Genomic DNA, 22,445 nt, shown 5'->3' on the forward strand with positions numbered 1-22,445 from the left:
CAGCAGATCGAGTGAAAGTGCTCCCAGCTCGATAGGGAATTTGAATTAGTTAAAAGAATTTATCAACAGCCAGTGGTTACATTCAGTTAATTAATAACCTGCTTAAGAGTAACAAGGAAATTGCAGAAGTTAATATTACTTATGGGGCCTCCTCTCAAAGGCTGGAGCCTCTCAGTGCCTCTGGAGGAGCTTTAGCCCAAAGAGAAGTCAGGGGAGAGCAGGACACTGAGGAAATGCACCTTTCAGCTGACACTTGTGGCATCTCACCAGCCCCTGAACCTCAGCCAGCCCTTCCAAAGGGACCTGCCCAGGTGGGACCCGTGCCCAGGACCTACCTGAGCGCCTCCAGAGCTTGGCAGCTGTAACAGAAATGATCTCCAAAGCATTCCAGAGGCCTTCTGCACACACCTGATCCTTCCCCACCAAGCATGTCCATATTTTTCCCCTTAACTTCCCTCTGACAAATGAATCCCAGATTCCTACCAAGTCAAGCTTAACTAAAACTGACCCTAGGGATCTGAGCCTGCCTGTGTCCTCCTCTCCAGGGAGAGCACAGCAGCAAACCCCCACTGGAAGTGTCCCAGCAAGGACATTTTTCTAATAACAGCCAAAGAAATATCAAAGGAATCCACTGGGAACAGCCAAGTGTAAGGTCAAGCACCCTTGGGCAGCTGCTGGGAGAAAGGAAAGCCTGTTTGCCCAAAGATAATGAGGAGAAATGTTTGTAGAACTCTTGTTAGGGCTTTTGTAATACTGAAGGAGTTTATAAATTACAGGTTTTTGAAAAATCTGCTCCTTAGAATACACATTCAGTCACACAGGTCCTCAATTTTGATGGCAATTCCTCCTAATGGCTTTTTTGCTCCTGTTCATTGCACCACAGCCTGGGCAATCAAATACAAAATTAATGGGGGGTGAACACATTCTTTTAACAACGTTAAAGTTGTTGTTGTTCTTTAAGGGAAATCCAATTGTGTGTTTCCTACATCTTCCTTTTAGCTCAGGAACAACAGGAACACAGCTTCTCTCCCACTTCCATGAGACTGTAAAAAAGCTTGTGAGATGATGGCAAGACAGAAATACTCTCACTCTGAAATTCATTTTCTAAACAAGAGACTTTAACATAATGAATTTCACAGGGCAGGGTGGTCTGACTAGGAGAGCACAGGCAGGGGGTTGGATTTTATTTCTGCATCTGATAACAAGTTTATTCCTTTTACAGCAGGAATTCAGAGCTTCCTTTCCTCACCATGAACCTAATTTTGACTTCTAATAGCAGCCAGAATCACCCAAAGATTGTGGATTTCCCATCCCTGGAAGTGTCCAAGGCCAGGCTGGACTGGGCTGGGAGCAACCTGGGATAGTGGAAGGTGCTCATGGCAGGGGATGGAACAAGATGAGCTTTCAAGTCTTTGGCATAATAATAAGACAAGCCAAGATATTGTGGTAATAAAGCAAAAAGGTTCACATACATCTTTCACCAGCTGAAAGAAGAGAATTTCTTTTATGAAAATAGGTTTTTCCCCATCGTGGAAAAAAGAAATTGGTTTTAATTTTTATTACAACAGCTACAATGAATGACGCCCTTTTTCAGCAAAGCCCTGGAAATATTTATTTTGTTAGACTTTTAAAAACAAACATCTTGTTAGGGAAGAGACAGGCTATTGTTCTCCCTCTGACTAATTGGGGAGAAGCAACAGAATATTCCATATTCATTACATTTCAATTACATTTCACCAAAATGACTCATGTTATCTTCCACCCAGACAAAGTGTTTTAATTTTAATAACGACAATGCCGACAGCTACAATACTGTTCTTGCAGAACTTTGCTTGTAAATAATTAACAATTGTTGTATAATGACAGAGGGGGGGTTGATAGCTCAATTAATTTCACAGTCAGGCTGGAGTCTCTTTAATTTTGGGTATTCATAAGAACCCACTCCCCTCCCAACATAAAAGGCTAATGGCAAAATCAGGTTTATATCCCTGCAGCCCATCCCAACACCAAAATTCTGTTGTATGCCAGGAATCAGCTGTGGAAAACCAAGGAGAATTGTGCAGGACTCACAGATCACACCTCCAGAGGGTTTCAGTTTGGCTAATAATTGTCTGGGTTTGAGGCTGAAATCTGGAATGGGACAAATAACAAGTTTCAAATGCTGCTCTGTGCTGGGGTGGCCTCAGCAGGGGACAGATGCAGGACATGGCACCACTTATTAATGGCCTTTAAATATGTGCACTCCAAGCAGGACACCCAGGAGTGTTCCCCTAATCCACTCATATTCTGAAAATCAGGCACCATTCCCCTGATTCTGGTGGAATCAGCCAGGACACAAACACCTTGAGGACCATGTAAAGGTTCCTCTTGTTTCCATACCAAGTCTTGCTTATTCTCCAGTTACCGTGTACCAGCCACAGTCACAGCCCCTGCTGAAATTAAAAGAGCTTTTCCCTGAATAAAAGGGAAAAGCTGGGATTATGACCCAGGTCTTGCAGGAGCCAAACCCTGCCGAGCCCTGGCACTGCTGTTTGGGTTTGCAGTGCTCAGAGCTCATTAACAGCTGCCCTGCTCCGAAGGCTCATTTGCATCACAAACCCAACATCTGCTGCGCCACCGTGGTGATAAAGTTGATCACAAATAGGGAAACTTTGCATACTCATTTCTTTATAACCACCGCTGGTTCAGAGAGGTCTCCAAAATATTCACAAGCAACAGCAAAAGTCACCTCAGCCTCCCTTTGGACAAACTCAAACACACGCAGCCTTGTTTTCACATCCCCACACACATTCACATTTCACATCTCAGGTAACATTTTCATTAACCACCTGCATCATTTCCCCACCGAAGGCATATTTTATTACTTCAGACATCTCCTTCCACTGGCTTGGCTTTCCACAGACAGGGCTTCCTTAATTGAGCTGCATAGTTTATGAACTGCGCTAATTGAGCCGCAGAACTCCGCTGCTGCCGGGTTTCAGAGCCCGAGCGCTGGGTCGGTGCCGCTGGAGCTGCAGCTCCGCGGGTTGAGGAGCCCTTTCACAGCCCTGCACTCCCAACATTCCTGGAGGGTTTTCCCACTTCGTAATACCCGAAGGGCTCAAAAGCTGCGTTCGGCTCGAACAAGGTTTTTTAAGGAGAGCCAGGACAAACGAAGGAAGGGGCTGCTGACAGCCCAAGGAACGAACCCTCTGTCCCTGAGGGCAGCAGGGAGGAAAACTCACCCAGGAGAGCAAGAGCGGCGATCCCACACACGGGAAAACCCGCCCGACTCCAGAGACCGCTCCAAGCACGCTGCCAGGCCCTGGGTAGGAGCCAGGAGCCTTTGAAAGGGTCCTGGAAGCATGAAGGAGGAGCGGTATTGATAGGGAACCGTGAGGAGCTGGCGGTCCCAGCTGCCCGAGTTAAGAGCTCAGCAATCAGGGCCGAGACACGGCGTCTGGAGCCAGGGCTGGTTCCGCACAGCATCCAGCTGTTTCTCACCCTAATTAACTCTATAGGCTAAAAGGGATTATTAATATTAATCACCAGGCCTCTGAAGCTGCTAATGAAACCACTAATCCATAGCAGTGCAAATGAACACAGGGATTTGCTCAGTTACACGGGAGAGAAGCGCTACCTGCTCTACAAAGTGCTCACACCTTGCTTGAGCACCGGTCTCCTCCTGGCTACGGAGAGATGCCTCAGTAAGGCGCTAAAAACCCTAAAACATCTGCCGAATAAGCTTTCCATCGTTAAAGCTGCACCTCAGAGGAGCACAGGGCTTTGAAAGGGGAACACGCTTCCAGCAGCACCTCATTTCACAGGGTGGCAGAGCTAAGCAGCAGCACTCACTCGGGTGAGTAAGGAAAACAGAACAGAGGCAGCACCTCACAGGAAACCTTACTGAAATTAATTCACACCAGCACTGATGTGGAAGGGGCTTGGCAGGCAAAGCTTTGTTTGCTAGATTTGTAGAATTCTTTGTGCAAATAAACATGAAACTGTAGAATGTTGGAGAGGAAAATCCTCGAGCTTACCAAACCTGTTGAGGCAAGAGCTGTCAGGTCTAGGCTCACCTGATGTTTGTCCTGATGTTGCCTCCCTAAGCAAAGCTTTTCAAAACTCCACAATTAGGAAATTACTCATTAGCCAGAGACTTTTCCCTACTCCACTAGGAACAGAGGACACCAGGTCACTGGTTTGTTCCGGTGTCTGAATTAATGATTCTTTGCTCTCTCAAATGTCTCCTTTTGAAGGAAACATCTCTTTATTTTCATCTCTTTCTCACTCTGCTCGTGTTGTCCTGTCCTGTTCCTGAGCAATCCTCACTGAGTTTTCATTTCCTCAGTTTCTCTGTTTTGGGGGTTCTGTTAGTTTGGGTTTGTTTATGGGGTGGTTGTTTTGGGGTTTTTTGGGTGGTATCCTTGTATGTATCTGTTTTTCCTCCAACATCCTCCCTGACCTGAGAACCTCCTGCTCCAGAAACCAACTCCCTGAATTTTCAACACATTTTGCAGAGAAACCATTTTCCTCTCATAACTTCAAAATTTAAACCAATAGATCTTTCAAAATAAAACCAGATCTGATCCTTTGTGTCTAAAATGTGGTTCCTGGCTTTTCCCCAGCAGGTCTGAATTTATCAAATCGGGAGGTGTACACATTGCATTAAAACCAAGTAATAGAAAATTCAGTGTTCACCTTTCAAGTCCAACTCAGTAGGAAACCAATTCAATTTTGCTGTCAATTACGTTAGGGAGAAATAGGAGAAAATAGAAAAAAAATCAGATTAATGCATTCTGAGATAAATGGTATTTCAGATAAGTTTAATCTTACTTTTGAGAGGTGCTAACTCATCACGTGCATCTACATTGAGGAGCCTGGGAGGCACAACACCAAAATTGTTTCACCCTCATTCAACTGAATTAGGGTTTCCTTTTTTTCCCTCAGCAGGACCCTCAGGACAGGACGAGGATTTCAGCTGGGGCCTGAAATTCCATATCCAGTTTAACTGACTTTAACCATAAAGGCAATTTTCTCCTAATCAGAAGTGAGATTGGCCCTCTGGTCTCCCTTGTCAGGCTGTAAATAGATGCTCCCCTCGCTCCTCGGGAGGACGAGGATTAAAGGAAGGCAGCATGGAAAAGAGAGTGAAACCCACGGGAGCTGGGGGTGGAGACCATCAACTTTAGAGATGTTTTCAGGAGGCTCCAGATCTCAGCTCAGCACATTCTTCAGCTTAACTTTAAATCTGAGTAAGAGTCTCATCTTTGTAATTACTCAGTGTCCCATCCCTTAGAGTGGGGCTGAGACTGGCAGGTGCCTCCAGGGGCCACCAAGCCCCAGCAGGGTGGTCAGGGCCACCTCCACCTGGATTCTGAACCATTTCCATGGCTCTCCCCTGGATTCAGTGCATCCCCATCCTTCTTGTACTGAGGAATTTGTTTTTTAGAAGTGAAGTGCATTTATCACCTCTCATCCACAGGAAAAAAACCTTCCTGGATGTCTTCAAATCCTTAACATTATTTCACCTGTAAAATGATAAAATCTACTTTGATTTGCCACTCGAACAGTGCCTTCAGCCACCCTGTATTTTGGTCCCAGGAGGGGTTAATGTCACACATATATACACACAAAGGATTTTTATAATTTAATAGCGAGGCAACAAAGAAATTCACTTAATGACAAGTTCTTGGACTAATGCATTATTCATTTTGTTATGTGACAGCAGAACAAAACTGTAGCCATAAATATATAATGTTACACACCACTTTTAATGTCGTTTACATTTATGGAGTAATTGGCTGTCATCCACATTATCCTCTTTTTAGTCACTTCTTTTTTAAGGGAGTGTCATGAAATGCAGCTCATGGCATCAAAGATGTGTTTATTCAGGAACAGGGACAGCAACAGGCCTGAAAAAACCCAGTAATCTCAATCTCTGTTTCTGAAAACTTTTTTCAGCCTCTGGAAGAATTTTAGACCTATCTTTACACCACTTTTCCACATACAAATTGCTTTTTTGCTCCTTTTCCCTATGATTAACATGAGTTTTTAAATATTCAGGAACAAAAGGAGACAAGGTGAGAAAGAGGACCTGTGACGAGGCTCTACAGAGATCCAAAGGAAACAGGGGTGGATTCAGGCCAGCTGCACAATGTGCTTGCATGAAGGGTCAGTCCATCCAGGAGCTCCCCTCCTACAGCCACAGAATCCTGGAGTGCCTGGGATGGAGGGGACACCTTCCACTCCAGCCTGGTCTTCCCCACATGACAAAACCAATTCCTTGCACAAGCCTGCCACCAGAACTGTTACAAACTCTCCTGCTTTTCCCATCCCCAACAGATGACTGCCATGAACATAACAGGGAATTTCACCGTGCCAGACAAATGCAGCTCAGCTGCCAAAACCAACACTGAATCATTGCCTGAGCAGCAATTACCCTAGAACAATGCAGATACCCAGAGTCTGCCTTTAATCATCCCCCCAGCCCTGTGTTAATTAGCTAGGCTGCAGCAACCACTGGCATGATGAGCCTGCATGAGAATAAAAAGTAAAACTGTATTAAAAATTCAGTAAATTATACAACACTCTTCTCTATCAAAATAGTCTAAAATATTCATGTTTGGCTTTCCAGGACCTAAAGGGGGCTTGCAAAGAGGCGGGAGGGGCACTTTTCACAAGGGCCTGGAGTGAAAGGACAAGGGGGAATAGCCTTGAGCAGGAGGGCAGGGTTCAATGGGATTTTAGGGAAAAACCCTTCCCTGTGCAGGTGGGCAGGCCCTGGCACAGGGTGCCCGTAGCAGCTGTGGCTGCCCCTGGATCCCTGGGAATGTCCAAGGCCAGGCTGGGCAGGGCTTGGATCCACCTGGGACAGTGGGAATTGTCCCTGCCCATGGCAGGGGTGGAATGGGATGGGATTTAAGGTCCTTCCAACCCAAACCGTTCTGTGTTTCTAAAAGGACAAAGAAACTGGGATTGTCAATCAGAATTCTTTGTACTGCGGTCTTTGTTGATCAGATTAAATGTGTTTAAACCAGCAGATGGGCGCTGGTGCCTCACTGGGAAGTCTCACGATGCTGCTGCAATTCCCGCGGGTCAGACGGTGATTCTGCCCCCTGGAGGGCACATCTGGACCCGGGGAGCAGCTCACCCTCTGTGTGCCCTTCCAGCCTTGCCCAGGCTGGGATTCAGGGATTAAACCGCGGCCTCGCGGTGTGTCCGTGCCGAAGGGCCCAGAGCGGCTCGGCCCCGGCGGGCCCGGCCCTCAGGGAGCTGCGGCCGCAGCGCCGCCCGCGCACCAGCAGGGGGCGCCCCGCGCCCGCGCTCTGAGGCGATGGCGGCGGGCCGGGCAGGGCAGGGGCGGCGGCGGTGGGGACGGTGCTGTCCCGGCCATCCCGGCCATCCCGCTTTTCTCCATCCTCACCTGCTCCCTCCCCGCATGCAGGGTCTCCCTCGAGGCGAGCCCGCCGCACGCCGGAGCGGCAGCCGCAGCCCTGCGGATCCGTGCCGGCCCCGCTGGGTCCGTGCCCCCGCTGCCGGTGCCGTTCCCGGTTTTATTCCCGTGTCCTCCTCTCCCATTCCCGTGGTCCCCCGGGATCACGCTGGCGCTCCCCGGCTCCTCAGGGAAGAGGGGAAGGGCAGGCCCGGGGCCCGGTTCCCTCAGGACGTGGCTCCCCGGGATGGAATGCCGGGCTCTCCAGAAAGGCGCTTCCTTCTCTGCTGTTGTTTGGTTTATTATTGTTAATTAAACCATAGAATCCTAGATCACAGGATCAAAGAACCCGGACCCGTTTGGGTTGGAAGGGATGGTAAAGCTCATCCCATTCCAGCCCTGCCATGGCCAGGGACACTTCCCACTATGCCAGGTTAAGATAAACTGGGATTATTCTCTGGGAACTGGCCTTGGTTCTCAGGTGACATCTGGCCAAGCATAATTTACAACCAGGAGTGTCTAAGATGCTTTCAGAGAACAGTTTTGGCCAAAATCCAGGGAGCAGGTTAATACTGGGACATGCTTGCAGGAGCCCTGGTTACTCCATGGCCCAGCTCCACCTTTTCCTTCCCCAGCAGGAATTAAATGATGCAAGCTGTAAAACTGAACCCCTTCTGGGGCTTGAGCTGTTCTTAACTGCGCTTTAAAGACCTTTGGCACACCAGCCAAACACTCATCTGACATCCCCATCCACCACTTGCAGTCCTGGGTGTTTGACATCCAGAGCGCAGGGATGTTCACGGCAGCTGGAAAGGCAGAGGAGCTGTGCCAAATCTCCCAAATCTCTCAAATTCCAGGGAAAACCTGCACCTCCTTGTCTGCACTGGGAGGCTGTTCCTAAGCATGTGGATTTCACTCCTAAACCATTGTCTATTTCTGTTTACTCACTCCAGAGTAAGATACTAAAATGAGAAAAAGTGTCCAAGGAAGAGGCTCAGGTTACTGATTCCTTATTCCTAAATACCTTGGACCACAACAGAGTTGTTTGTAGCTGGGCAAGCACTAAACCTTTACAGAAAGGGATGGTGCCAAGGGTCCAGGTCACACCCTCTCTGGAACTCCTCCATATGGAAGTAACCAGTATTTGAGCAGCAATCTCAGACAGAATATGAGGTTACAGGCAAAGAATTGTTATAGGAACATAAACCATTTTTAATATAATTTTATAATTTGGGGGTTGGAACTGGATGATATTTAAGATCCCTTCCAACACAAACCATTCTATGCTTTTCTCATCACTGACAACTTCAATACTACAGCGAGCAAAGAAACGTTCTGGCACTCCCCTTATCCTCTTTTCATGTGGAATTCCTGGGTTTGCTCTTCCTGGGACAGGACGTTTGGCATGGGATTTAAGAAAAGTAGCAATTTTTGTAATAGTAAAATTATAGTCTCAGGGACTGGCAACACAAATATTCTGCTGCATAAATATTGAATAATAACAACCCAAAAATCAAATTTAAATACCGTGTCTTGCTTTAGTGAGTCTGCTCAGCTGCAGAGTGCCAGAATGGGATAAAAAGTACTTGAAACACTACTTGCAGCATTTTTTTAGACTTTAAAATTTATTTTCAAAGATGGCTACAAAGTCTAGTAACTTCCCCAGTATAAACTGAATAAACTGAATATATCCTCCAGGCTCAGGTGATTTCTCAGTGTATAAATGTATTTTTATTGTTTAATTGGTTTAGGTCCAATGATGACAGTTCTCTGGAAAGGCAGCCAATTCCTGCAGGAAACTTGTTCCAGCATTTAAAGCCTGAAGTCTCATGGAAAGAAAAAGGAGTTTCTGGCTGACGAGCAAAGTGAGTCCTAATTTTACAGGGAATGATGCTCTGGGAAAACAAACTTTCAAACTTTTACAAGATTGGAATAGTTTGGTGCATAAGGGTGGCATCATTTAGGGGGTTTTGGGGGCAGGATCACCCTACATTTGCCTTCTGCAAGCTTTTTATGCTTCCCATGTTTCCTGTGGAGTGTTAAATAACACAAACTGTTTTCCTCACCTGTGTTGAGTCACTGATTAGGCTGGATGCATTTTAGTGACTTTAAAACTCACCTGGAGTCCGAGTCATAGCACCTGAGTCACCTGAGTTCTTGTTCATAGCATTATCTCCAAATTAATTGCATGGAACTAACAAATAGATAAATATTTTATATAAATATATTTTTAAAGAGTGAGTAGCATGTTCAGAATATGGATAAGTACATTGTGACTTTATTAGAATCACATTGAACATGAAAAATCAGAGTTCTGGTCTTAGATGCCAATGAATTCCCTGGTTTAGCTTCTCCTGTAGCAGTTTTCTGGCCCCTCAGTGTCACCAGCCACCTCATTCACCACGAGCTCCCATTAAAATGCTGCAGTGACAAATCTGGAGTGTTCCATACTGGATCCACAAAGCGTTTCTCTTTCCTGGAAGTGCAGCTTGTGTCTGTAGTGAGCGAAGAGGAGCAGCACTGTGTGGGTGATGGCTGGCTCCCAGGGGCTGTGTTTATTCCCTGCAATCTGGCAGGTTCCTCTGGGAGATTGGGGCTGACTGGAGCTGCTGCAGCCGTCGGGATGTGCAGGGCTTTGCACAGAGGATGTTCAGCATCTCTAACAGGATTTGGGGATTTGCACGGGGTGGGAATGGAGGCAGAAATCAGCTCCTGGGATTGGAGCTCCATCCAGGAGTGATGGCTCCTCAGCTGCTCTCAGTCCCTCCCCAGCAGACAGCAGGAGATTGGGCAGGAGCAGAGCACCCTGGATTTGGCACCTCCTGCAGGAATGTGCCAGGGATGTGTGGGAGGGCTGGCACAGGGCTCACTGCCATTGTCTGCTTGCCTGCTGCACTCCCCTAAGTTGAAAGTCTTAAGCAGTTCTCAGATTCAAACATGAGTAATCTTGCCTGAAGCCTTTTGCAAAAGCTGCCTTTTTCTTTCTCTTTCTTTTTTTTTTTTTTTAATTTTATCTTGGATATGTTCCTCTATCTGCATAATACAGATAGAATAATATGCCAGAGAAGCATGTTGTTCATGTTTGCAAAAATATTTGGTGGTTGACAAATGAGCTTGATGTACTGTGCTGTTGTACTGACTTGACACTAATCTCTGCCACTTAGAGCAAATGAGAATAAATCACCTCTCCTCTCTTATCTTCTCCACCCTGAGTTGTGTGTGCACTTGCAGCTCAAGCTAGCTCAAGGTTTATTTAAATCCATGCTTTCCCAGCAATCCTGTCCTGCCAATTCGGTTTGGGTTGGGAAAAGGTCAGGAGCAGCCCTGGAGCTGGCACTTGCACAGTGCTGAATCACTTGGTCACTGTGTTCAGGTTTCAGAATGCAGGTAGGACATGACAAAGGGAAAGGGGGAATGATCTCAGCAGCTGAAAATGCCTGGAAGAAATGGGGTTGACTCCAAAGTCTGTTCCTATAATGGGGATATAATTTACTGGCCTAGTAAAAGAGCTGTGGAGATCAAGTGAAATAAATCCACGCTTGCTCAGCTGTTGAGCTGCAGAAATGTGAGCTGAAATATTAATTGGAGAGGGGCTTTACATTAAAACTGTCATGTTTGTGAGCATGGAATTCAGCAAGGCATGTCCAGTGGGCTCAGCTTTGGGATTGCTCCCCAGTCCTCACTGTCAGTCTGAATCCCACTCTCCAGTTCAGGGGCTTTAGTGGAGTTGTGAGCTCTCTGTTCAGTCTGAGCCCTTCTGTGTTTAACACAGGGTTCTCTTATTTCTGCCATCTATAAACCACGCCATAATTGCCCAAATATTTACACTGATGTTTATTTCTGGCAGTGATTTCGTGTTTGTCATTCACATTATGATTATGAAGCAACATTTCTCTGCAGTTGAGAGGTATTTCAAATTATTTGCCTACTGAACAAGCAAATGTTTCATTTCCTACAGATTGTCACTGCTGCTTTTTATGAGAACAAGGACCTAATTATGATTTCACAATTTGTGTACTGTAAGCTCAAGAATCAGAAGGTAATCAAAGGTAAGTTTTTACAACAATAAAATGTTCTCCATGATGTAGCACAGTCTTTACTGAGAGATTTTCCTACAGCATCTAAATACCTTTTATTTCAGAGGGAACCAAAAATAAAGTGTGCAAATTCTGGAGTTCTGAGACCTGTTGCCTCCAGTTTTCCTTTCCTTTTCATTTCTGACCCACACACATCTGTGACTATTTTCCATGGAGTACTTTCAGTTGATATAAAAAATGCAATAGCTTTTTGGAATCTGGTTCCACATTTTAACTGGTTCCATGGTTTTTGTGGAAATGTGTGGGAGTTGAAACCAAGCCTCATTTCTTTGTGGGGTTCAGTTGGTTTCCTCCCCGTTGATTAAAAGTGGGCTTTATTTGCTTATAGCATAAAATATGTTGACATCTTCATGTGTTCTGTTTCAATATATGCATTTGAAAAAACATATTCCAGGGAATGAAATTACTGGAGTTGTGCTTGAGCAGATCCTGGTGGTGGCTGGAATGTTCAGCCTGCCCAAGGACTACTGTTTGGTCTGAAATGGAAGACAGCTCTCTTCACATTGTATCAAATCAAAACCATTAACTCATCAATTTAAAAATAAATTGGGAAAGAAAATCCATGGTACAGCAGAGGTAACAAAAAGCTGAAGTAAACCAGATGCCTCCCCACAGACCAAACGGGGTAAGACAGATTCAATGTGGAGCTGATAATGAACCTGGAGATAGGGCAGTGCTGAGGGATTTCCTTCCTGCTGCCTCCTCTGGACACAGACCCAGGCTTTGGAGCATGGAACAGCCACTGCCTGGTCCAAAATGAGCCAGCCATCAATATCTTAGTGAGATTTTACTAATTCACATTCCAAATACCCTTGCTTTGGCAGTTTTTTATCAAGGTGTGTGGCAAGAAAGTTCCATTCTATTCCATTCATCAGTTTTGTTCATTAGCTGTTTTTTAATTATAAATTAGAGATCATGCATAATCATAATATGAGGGAGAAGGTGAGAATGAACATTTCCTGTCAGGAGCAATGCCCACCAAGGAGCTCCCCAGCAATTCCTCCACTGCCACCCTCAGCACTGCAGCAGTGAGCAGGGCTGGGCACAGAGCCCAGAATAAAGGGGTGGAACTTCCACTGCTGCCAAGAAAAAGAGACATGAAATTCTACCTTTACATTTGCATATTTGTACTGCAAACAGAAAGTGACCTCAAATCAACAGCAGATGTTATTTTTTAGCTAATTTGTTTGTGTGTCATTCCAGGCAGTCCCAGCCTGAGGAATTTGGGCACAGCCTGGATTGTGGGGTGTGCAGCTCGGAGTGGCACTGCCCTCTGTCAGCTGCTCCTCAGGAACCAGCAGCACAGGCCAGCAATCCCAAGGAATAATGTCAATTCTTACCTCTTTCCATTAAAAAAAAAAAAAAAATCCACCCAGAAGGGTCTTGAAAAGTTTGTGTACTTTAAAAAAACCTGGAGGATTTTTTAACAAGGATTTAGCAACCATGTTTGTGGATGTTTTTCCCACCCATCCCAAAATAAAGAAGTTGTAAAATTGCTTCTTTCAGTGGCTTCACAGGCTTGTTGTGTCCTTTGGGCCCTGAGGATGCTGCTCTGAACTAACAGAACATAAATGTTGTGTCCCTGCCTGTGGGAAATGCTGTAAACATCCACGTGGAGACCACAAAAAAATCAATAAAAGTGGAAAATCACCATTGTACCTGCTGCTGTCAGTGGAGCAGGAAAGTTCACAGCCCATTCCAGCAGTCTGATGGCCCTCCTGCTAATGCCAGGGAAATAATTGTAATCCAGCAGCACGGCCCAGCAGGGAGGCAGCTTATTTTCAAAACACAGCCAGAGTGAGAAAACCAGCCACTCTTAAACTGTGAAAAATGAGTAGTTTGCTTTCTCCAGACAGGATGATTTTTTACATTTTTTTTCTCGTGGCTCAAGCTACAGTTGTTAGTTTTGATTTGAGTTATTGTGCCCAGGCTTTTTTAGCAGGAGGACTGGATTGATATCAGTGTCATATCCCAAAGCCTGGCACCAGTTTTGATCTGCAGTGTTGTGAGATGAAGATTAAACCCTTCCTGGCCCTCTCTGGTCATCTGAAGAGCAGCACTGCCCTGCCTGAAAGGAGCTCTGTCCACAAACTCAGCCGAGGACTCTCAGTTTAATCCTGTGAAATGCCTTGGAGCATTCCTGCCAAAATCCATGTGCTTCCCTTGTCCCGAGCTCTCCTGACCTGACTGAAATGCCAGGCTTCATTTGTGGCTGTGTCCTGTGCTGTCCTGGGCAGCAGATTCCCTCAGCTCTGTAAAAATGTGAGTGGCTTTTTGGCAATTGTTTATTTCATTTTCTGTTCCTTCCAGTGCTGGGTTCTCCCTCACACCGAGCACTCCTCATCTCACATCCCCACTTTGCTTTTGTGACTGAAAAAAGGGATTTTTTTTCTCCATTCAGAGAAGGATGATGAGAATTTTAGGAGAACACTGGTCTTTAATTGCTGGAGAAAGACTGATTGGCAGGGGAAGAGAAAGGGAATATTTACAGCTGGATTTATCAGCAGAAATCTGCTTTCTGCAATTGTTGTCATGAGCAAGTGGCATCCCACCTTCTCTTTCTCCAAACTATTCCATCCTGGGAATAAGTTAGAATTAGAGGAAAATTTGTTTTAAATCTTAGCCCCTTTTCACCAACATGCCAGTACCTTTCACCACAACCTCTTCACTATCAGTATATTTTAAAAACCCCAACAAATACATCAAAAGACCAGAAGATTTTACTTTGTCAATTATATACAGACATTTTAATTGATTATGGAACTGATTAATTAATTTTTAAGCCTGTTGATATTCCCTCTCTACCTGGAATGGCAAAGCATTTTCAAAAAGATGTGCTAAATACACTAAATACAGCACCAGATTCCTTAAACACTAGTTTAAGGAATGGTCAAAAACTAGTTTAAAAATGGTCATTTGGAAACAGATTATCCCTGCTGTTTGCACTCCCACAAATTACCCAGAGACCTAAGCACTGTAACAGTTCCTGAATGTTCAGTGATTTGTGCTGAAACTCAAAAAATTCAGAGCCCCAGAAAGACAGGACAAAAATGACTGAAAGTCTTTGAATGGGCTATACCACAAAATGCCCAAATTATCTCTAACTGCCTGCTCTGGGTACATTTTAACATTTCTGTGTATTTACAAACTGTTCTTTTAGTAATCTGTGTATAAAATTTGTGTTTAGCTCCAGAGGAGATGCACAGAAGGCACCTTCTACCTGCTCTTTGCCTTGGCCATGATGGGAAACTGCACCTGTGGACTGAGCCTTGTTCCAAAGATGCCAAACCCCAAATCCTCCTGGGCCCTCTGCTTTGTTCACACCTTCCCTGGCTCACTGGGAGCTTTGCTCCTTGACATTTTGGTATCATTTTCCTGTTACAGCCACAGAGTCAGGGTAGGCTCATTAATAAATAGATCAGAAATGAAGTGGATTCTTTTTAAAGTCACATTTTTTCTAACTTGATAATAAAACCCTCTTGCTGAACAATACTTTGTACCCTTTCTATAATGATAATTCTTACAAGAATAGCAAGTTTATAGAAGATAGCAATATTAAAGCTACTTTGAACAGATTAATTTATAACTTGGAGTCAATAAGTAGACACTAAACATTGGGAGGGGTTGCACATGGTGCTGGGGTATTTTTATACTTAATATATTCACAGCCAGTGTAGTAGTTATTGTTAGTTATGCTCTTTCCAGGTGGAGCATGGGCATTTTGTTCTCAAGAAATGAAAAGCAAAATCTTTGGAGAAACTTTTGTACCTTGGCTTCAAACACCTGGTGAAAGGGATGGATTGGGACTCTGCACTGCAGTCACCTGTCTTGTTACCAGAGCTTGGATTTGCACTTAGAAGAGCAAAAAAAAGGAGATTTTCTGATTTTTTTTTTTTTTTTCTGCAGGAAGAATTGTAGGATTGTGTGTGAAAACATCTCAGGGTTTAACTCCATGAACTGGAGCCATAAGCCAGGATGGAACAAGGAGGGATTCCAGGCATTTTGTGTTAATCCATTCCAGATTAAAAGCAAGTTCTTCCCCAGATTTACCTGGAACTCTTCCAGGAGTTGTGATTCCCAGAAGTTATGATTCCAGTTGGTGTTGTCTTTCTGATTAAAGGAATTTCAGAAGGCCCTGCAATCAGAGGAGTGACCTGACAGCCCTGGCCTCGGGATGGGCCCTGAAATTCCAGTGCCATTCCCAAGCCCCAGGTTGTGGGCTGGGTAAAACCTTCTGCACCACAGAACACAATCCCCCACTGAGCTGGGGATGCTGAACTGTGGGTCCTGGCCTGTTCTGAAACAAATTCTGCTGTTACCTGTCATGGGACAGTGCATTCTGGGAGCAGGCTGTGGCATTCAGGGGTTATTCCTTGAACCAAGTCCTGACTTTCTCCTGCTCCAGCCCCCAGCTGGAAACATAAACCAGGCAGGATTTATTTACCCAAACCCCCCAGAACTTGATTTTGACGACCCTCACAGTGCAGTCTGTACAGATTTGCAGATGCTGTTCTGTGATAGACTCTGAAAATCAACTTTTTATTGCCCCCAAAGCTCCCCTGCTCCATTCCCTGCCCCAGGACTGCAGTGCCAGGCTGCACGTGACATCAATTCCTGGGTTCTGCCTTGATTGGGGTCTGAATCCAATCTTGTTAATACTCCTCCAGTTCAAATTGTATTGGAAACAGATGCTGCCAAATCAGGTTGAGGAGCTTACAGGAATCTGGTCAAGTATGAAGTCTTGGTTGGGGATGGATGAAGTATTTGTAATCAAGAGAAAACAAAAGCAGACCTCCTGCTTGGAGAGCCCTGAAGGTAAGGGAGGCACTGCTTTTAGAAAGAGCTCCACTGCTACCTCTTGCCAAGCAAGAAAATAAATTCTGACAAATTTATCCATCACTTCAGTCCAGAAACCAAAGGATGGGCTCACCTGGGTCTTGGAAAACAGGAATTTACCCCAGAAGTCCTAATTGCTAAGAGGGAGGTATTTCATCATTGGTATTTGTGTAACAGTCTGTTTTGAGGAGAAATTGCCTAATTCTGGTCGACTTTATTCCTGATTGTGTCCAGAGTTTCATTCGGTGGAAAATAAACCCTCATTTCTCAAGGTCCAAGGCAGGATTAAGAGTTCACTCACTCTGTGTCTGCTGCACTATTCCTGTGCTTCCATCTGACACAGACTAATCCTGGAAACAAATGGGCTCCTGCTCAGGCTGGAGCAGCAGCTCCAGGGCAGGATTCCCCCAGAGCCCCTTCAGCCTGGGTTAAAGGACAGCAACACCCTCAGCCCAGAGCTGTGGTGGCTGCAGTTAAAGGGGCTGGCTTGCACAAACAGCCAGTTATTGCCAGAATTAATGGGAGTGTCCAGCTGTCTGCAGAGCAGGAGCTGCCCTCCTGCTCACTTTGAGAGGAGTTTCATCACTGCACATTTCAATTATAAATTGGACAGAATTGCCTTTTCCAGTTGATGTTTCCTCCCCCTTTGCAGCAGGAGATGGTTGGGATTTGAGGTACTCTGGAGCTTGTCAGAGATGCTAAATCCAGGCTTGGATCTCAGTAGAGCTTTATGTTCTGTGCATGACTCTTTAATGTTTCCCTTGTACACAGGGCTGCAGTCCCACTTGTTTGAAAATCCTAAACCAGTCCAGCCCTTGGCCTTGGAGCAGCACCATCCTGAAGCTGCTAAGAGCCTGGATCTAGTGCAAGTTTTTCAGGAAAACTTCATCCTTTCCTCTTATTTCCTCCCCTGTGTCCTTCCTCCCCTGCTCCCTCCAAACCCAAACAACTCTGCTTTGTATTTAGTTCAGAAAAAACCCTTCACCGAGATTTTTTTTCCTTATTTTTTAGCTTTGACATCACCCCATTGTCTGGGAATTGTGTCCAGCTCTTCCACATGTTTTCCTTTTCATTAAACATGGCCAGGCTGTGACTGGATAGCCAGAGTTTATTCAGCAAGAGCCAAGCTGCTGTACACAGACTTCTCCTGCACCTTTGGAATCCTTTCTAACCCTCCACAAAACATCAGGCTCTGCAATTTAATTACTGGCCTAAAAATAGAAGCCTGGCCTGACTATTGAGCCAGCAGAGTTTCCCAGCCAGACACTGAACTTCTCTGCACTCCTGTAAATGCTTGGGGATGCCTCCAGTTTTTAAACTAATTTTTTAAATTCATCTCAGATTTTTAAATTGCCAGTACATTGTTTAATTTCAGGGAACAAATTTGCTGCAGTAGCTCAGTGGCAGTTGGAAAGTTTACCCTGGAACCCATTTTGGATATCTCCTTCCTCCACCCTGGGCTCTCTCCTGAGGTCTGAAAGTTCCTGGATTCTGTATTTTATTTTGTTATTATTTTAAAAAAGAAGCAGCTGTTATATTTGCTGCACAAACATTCTGGAAATACTCTTTGACAAGCTGCACATGATGAGTGGTTATCATTTATCACCTGCAGAGCTCTGGGGCTGCTGATGGCTCAGGGTGCTGCAGCCCAGGGGCTTGGGGATGGCTTCTCCAGCCTCGAAAACTCCAAGGTTCTGGCATTCTGTAATCCATGGTGGGACTCCCAACAGATTTTCCCAGTTCCCAGGGAAGCCTCTGTTAGAAACCAGACTGGTTTGTACCAGACTCAGAACTCAGGTCCAAAACTCCTCAATTCTCCTCAAAACTTGGGGAGAATTGTGATTATTTGGTGTTTAAGGGCTGCCTGTGCTCCCAGCCAATGATTTGACTGCAGAGCTGACACCACCAGGAGAAAGGACAAGGACACATTTGGTGATTCCTTTTAGAGGAGCAGTGTTTCAATGGCCTGCTTTACAATGGGGATAAATAATTATGTCTAATTGCACAACTGGTGCTGAAAACAGCTCTAAATGTTGAGTCATTTGTTGTCTGAGTGTCAGTGCCTGGAAATTTGACTGCCTGGAAGTTTTGCAGGAGATGAGAATTGTGTTTTGTCACCAGGCCCTGCTGAGCTATTGCTAATTAGTGTTTTTAATAATTTTTAATCACTTTTTCTCCTTACCAGCCTCTCCTTTCCTTTTATACATTTGTGGGCTGATCAAGAAGCTCCTTTGATTTCAGGTAACTTAAAGGGACACGATATAAATTTTGGTTTTAAATAATACAAATTAATGGAAAATAAATTTGTTTTTAAATAATAAACTAATGGATTCAATGGATTGTATTTAAATTCCTGCCAAAAGCACCCACTGAAACTGAAATGTTTTCCCTGTGTTTTTGAGGATCCACCTTGGAGAACTCCATTACTTTATTAGTTTCAGTCTGTATTTCCCTGCTTTCTGGAGTGAGTAGAAGGAATTAAAAATTAACCTTTTCAGTCCATAAATTAAAATGCAATTTGTTGTCCTCCCAGATTTATCTGCTGTACACATGAGATTAGCAATCTCCTGCCTGGCTGTGATTGAAACCATGACTTGCTCCTTCTTAATGCCCTTAGAATTTGTTCTTCCATCATTTCTTCAAAGATTATTTCTCCTTTTATTGCTGCTCTGTGTAATCCTATTTTGGGATGTCTTTTTATCCCCGTTTCATACTGCTGGTTAGAACAGCCAAATGTTGGGTGTATAAAGTTGCTGTGATTTAATTTGAGGCTTTTGACTGAAAAGAATTTGAATTTTTGCATGTGAAGCAGTGGTAGTTATTTACTGGTAGGTCATATATAAGCAATTACTGTGAATGGGTTCACTCAAGGCTTCAGCTTGAGAAAATGTTATTTCCATGCTCAAACATCCCAGGTTAAAGGCTGAAAGGCAGATCCTGATCACCTCTTCCTTAATCCCAGGAAAACACAGCATGGAGCTCCCATCCCAGCTACTTTATTGGAGAGCAAAGTGCCTCAAATCTTCTTGCTTTATTTTACTAATTCTTCCCTGGTGCTGCTTGTAATCCGAGATTAACAGCATTGTTTGCTAATTTCATTGTTTTAACTATCATGGAAATCTCATTAACTAAAGGAAACATCTAAAATGTCTCCAGGGCTTTATTTTTAAACAAATTAATCCCATTTTAAACAAATTCACCCCACCACAGTTCTCTGTTGTTGTCAGCAAACTCCTCCAAGACTGGAGTTACTCCTGGTTGTTACATCCCAGGTTTGATGCCTTGTTCAATAAGAAAAGTGTGTCTAAAATAAGAAAACTCTGCTTCATTTGCACCTTCTGCCTTTCTCCTGCAATGTGAGGTTTTCCCAAGCCCATCCTGCTGTTCCCCCTCCCCAGACTCGTGTTCCCGGGAAGGGAAGCTGGTTCAGCACGAGTGTGGAGCCCCAGCTGCTCATTCCAGCCTCCCATTCCCTCTGTCCTTACCAAGGAGCTCTTCAGCTCTTCAGAATCCTCTGCAAGCAACAAAAGCTGCTCCCACCGTTTTTGGGTGCACCCCCTGTATTCCCAAAGCCACGGGTGGGCACGGCCCTGCTCCCTGCAGAGGCTGAGCAGGCAGGAGAACAGAGATCCCTGGCCTCAGGGAGCCTTGGGACAGCACCCGTGCTGCTGGAGCAGCCCAGTTCCCTGCTCTGTACTGGGATGAACTGGGATTGCAGCTGGAGCAGCCCAGTTCCCTGCTCTGTGCTGGGATAAACTGGGATTGCAGCTGGAGCAGCCCAGTTCCCTGCTCTGTACTGGGATGAACTGGGATTGCAGCTGGAGCAGCCCAGTTCCCTGCTCTGTACTGGGATGAACTGGGATTGCAGCTGGATCAGCCCAGTTCCCTGCTCTGTGCTGGGATAAACTGGGATTGCAGCTGGAGCAGCCCAGTTCCCTGCTCTGTACTGGGATGAACTGGGATTGCAGCTGGAGCAGCCCAGTTCCCTGCTCTGTACTGGGATGAACTGGGATTGCAGCTGGATCAGCCCAGTTTCCTGCTCTGTACTGGGATGAACTGGGATTGCAGCTGGAGCAGCCCAGTTCCCTGCTCTGTACTGGGATAAACTGGGATTGCAGCTGGAGCAGCCCAGTTCCCTGCTCTGTACTGGGATTGCAGCTGGATCAGCCCAGTTCCCTGCTCTGTACTGGGATGAACTGGGATTGCTGCTGGGCTGTGTCCCCTGCCCTGGGAGGTGACAGGGGTGCACCCAGACATTCCCTGGCAGCACAGCCTCTCTCCAAAGGCTCTGGACCTGTCCCCTGGAAGCTGCTCCAGCTTTTCCAGATCCCAGTCCCGGAGTTTCCCAGCCCTCCTGCCGGGTAAGGAGCCCCATCCCAGCGGGGACTTAAACCCGACCCCTGCCGGGGGGCGTTGAGGGAATCTTAATGGCAGAGGGAGGATTCATGAATATTAACAGCCTCGAGTGCCTCGGTGTCCATCGTGTGGCTGCTGTGAGAGGCTGCTGGAAATATATGGGACGGAGACAGGGCATTGATTCATCCCAGGATGAGGGGGGTCGCCCTAATGTGCTCCAAACAGCTTTTAAATAATGACTGCGGAGGAATTAAGACCAGTTTAATCCGACTAAATAATACTCCTAATGATAAACCATTAAAATCAAGTTGACTTTTAGATTCTAGCAATTGTATCAGACAAGGTGATTACACTCACCATCAGTATTGATAATCATTAAAATAGATTAAAGCATGGACTGGGAAATGAGAGATGCTGGGTGACTCTGGCAGAAACGCTGCTTTGACTTTCCAGCAGGGCCCTTCCTGCTCCCTGGAACTTCTGCTGCTCCCTGGGGATTCAGGGACTGTTCTCCACCAGCCTCAGAATGAGCAACTCTTGAAACAGCACATTTTATATCAAAATCTCTTGGGAGGGTGGCTGCAGACAACAGGAAGGAAAAGGATTGCGTGGCCTTGCCTCGGTCCACCTGCTCTGCCTGGAGCCCAACCCTTGTTCTTCTGTTTTCCAGGGTGGGAACACATCCAGAGGGAACGGCCCTCACTGGGAACTGAGCTTTGATTTCTGCAGCAGCAGCCTGAGGGTTCTTCTCTTACAGGATTGTGGCCCAGGGTGACTCTGAGGAAGCTGAACCTGCAGAGCTGCCCATGAGCAGAGCCTCAGCTCTGAGCTGGGTGTGGCTGGACACAAGCTAGCCCTAAAGCCACCAGCCCACGGGGCCAGAACCAGGTGGTCTTTGAGGTCCCTCCCAACCCAAACCGTTCTGTGATCCTGTGACAATGGGAAGGACCAGAAGCAGCCAAGGCAGGGGGAGAGGAGGAGCCACCTCATTAGAGCTGCTCTTTTCTTGCCACAGGCAGCACCTCTGCCCTGAGGATTGGCCAGAATCCCAGAGCCTGATGATAAAAATCCCCTCCACATGAAGGGAGAAGGTGTTCTGTGAGTGGACAATGCAGAAGAGCTCTTGGCCATGCTGGAGAAGGAATTTCTCAGTGTTCCAAAAGGCTCCTTGGCAATGGGGCCTCCCCCTGCAGTGCTGCCTGCGAGCCACCTCATCCCTCTGAGGGCTCTAACTCAGCCTGGCGTGTTTGGGGTGATCCAGGGCAGCGTGGCTGCTGCTCTGCTCTGGGAATATTGATATGGAGCACTCACTTGTCTGTGCCTTCAATTGCAAAGGGCTTTTTAAAATTGATTACTGGTCTGGCTGAAGTTATTGGATGACCCTGTAAATACAGAGCGAGGATGGGTGTTTTATGATGTCTGACTCCCCTACAATATTTTTTTATTAAGTAAACGGTAATGGAAATATTGGGTTTTCATTCCTTGCTTGCTCCTTTTCCAACAATTGCCAGTAAATCAAAGTTGCAAAGAGCTGCTCCGTGCTGGCAGAGCTGACAGAGCCTGGTGGGCACTCATTTTGGAGATGATATCCCCTTATTTCTAGGCACTCAGCAGACTTCAGCACTGATGTATTGACACTCCCAGCTTTCAGGTCAAGGAAATAGTGCAGGAAAGCATTTCCAGCAGAGAAATGCCCATATTTTAAAGTAAGGACTGCCGGTGGTAGTGACGCCAATTTGCTG

At 45.8% G+C, this 22,445-nt stretch overlaps 1 protein-coding gene across 1 annotated transcript; it reads left to right on the plus strand.

The window, feature by feature from the left end:
- The first annotated feature begins 7,315 nt into the window (after nt 1-7,315).
- Nucleotides 7,316-17,020, plus strand: LOC108961898 (uncharacterized). The gene is given in 10 exon segments (XM_050978118.1): nt 7,316-7,350; nt 7,427-7,501; nt 9,991-10,163; nt 10,166-10,257; nt 11,373-11,463; nt 12,127-12,136; nt 13,685-13,735; nt 13,737-13,773; nt 14,699-14,875; nt 17,000-17,020. Coding segments are annotated over 10 exon segments (762 nt in total).
- Nucleotides 17,021-22,445: the final 5,425 nt, after the last annotated feature.

This window comes from Serinus canaria, chromosome 9, assembly GCF_022539315.1.
Source record: "Serinus canaria isolate serCan28SL12 chromosome 9, serCan2020, whole genome shotgun sequence".
In the NCBI taxonomy this organism is placed as follows: domain Eukaryota; kingdom Metazoa; phylum Chordata; class Aves; order Passeriformes; family Fringillidae; genus Serinus; species Serinus canaria.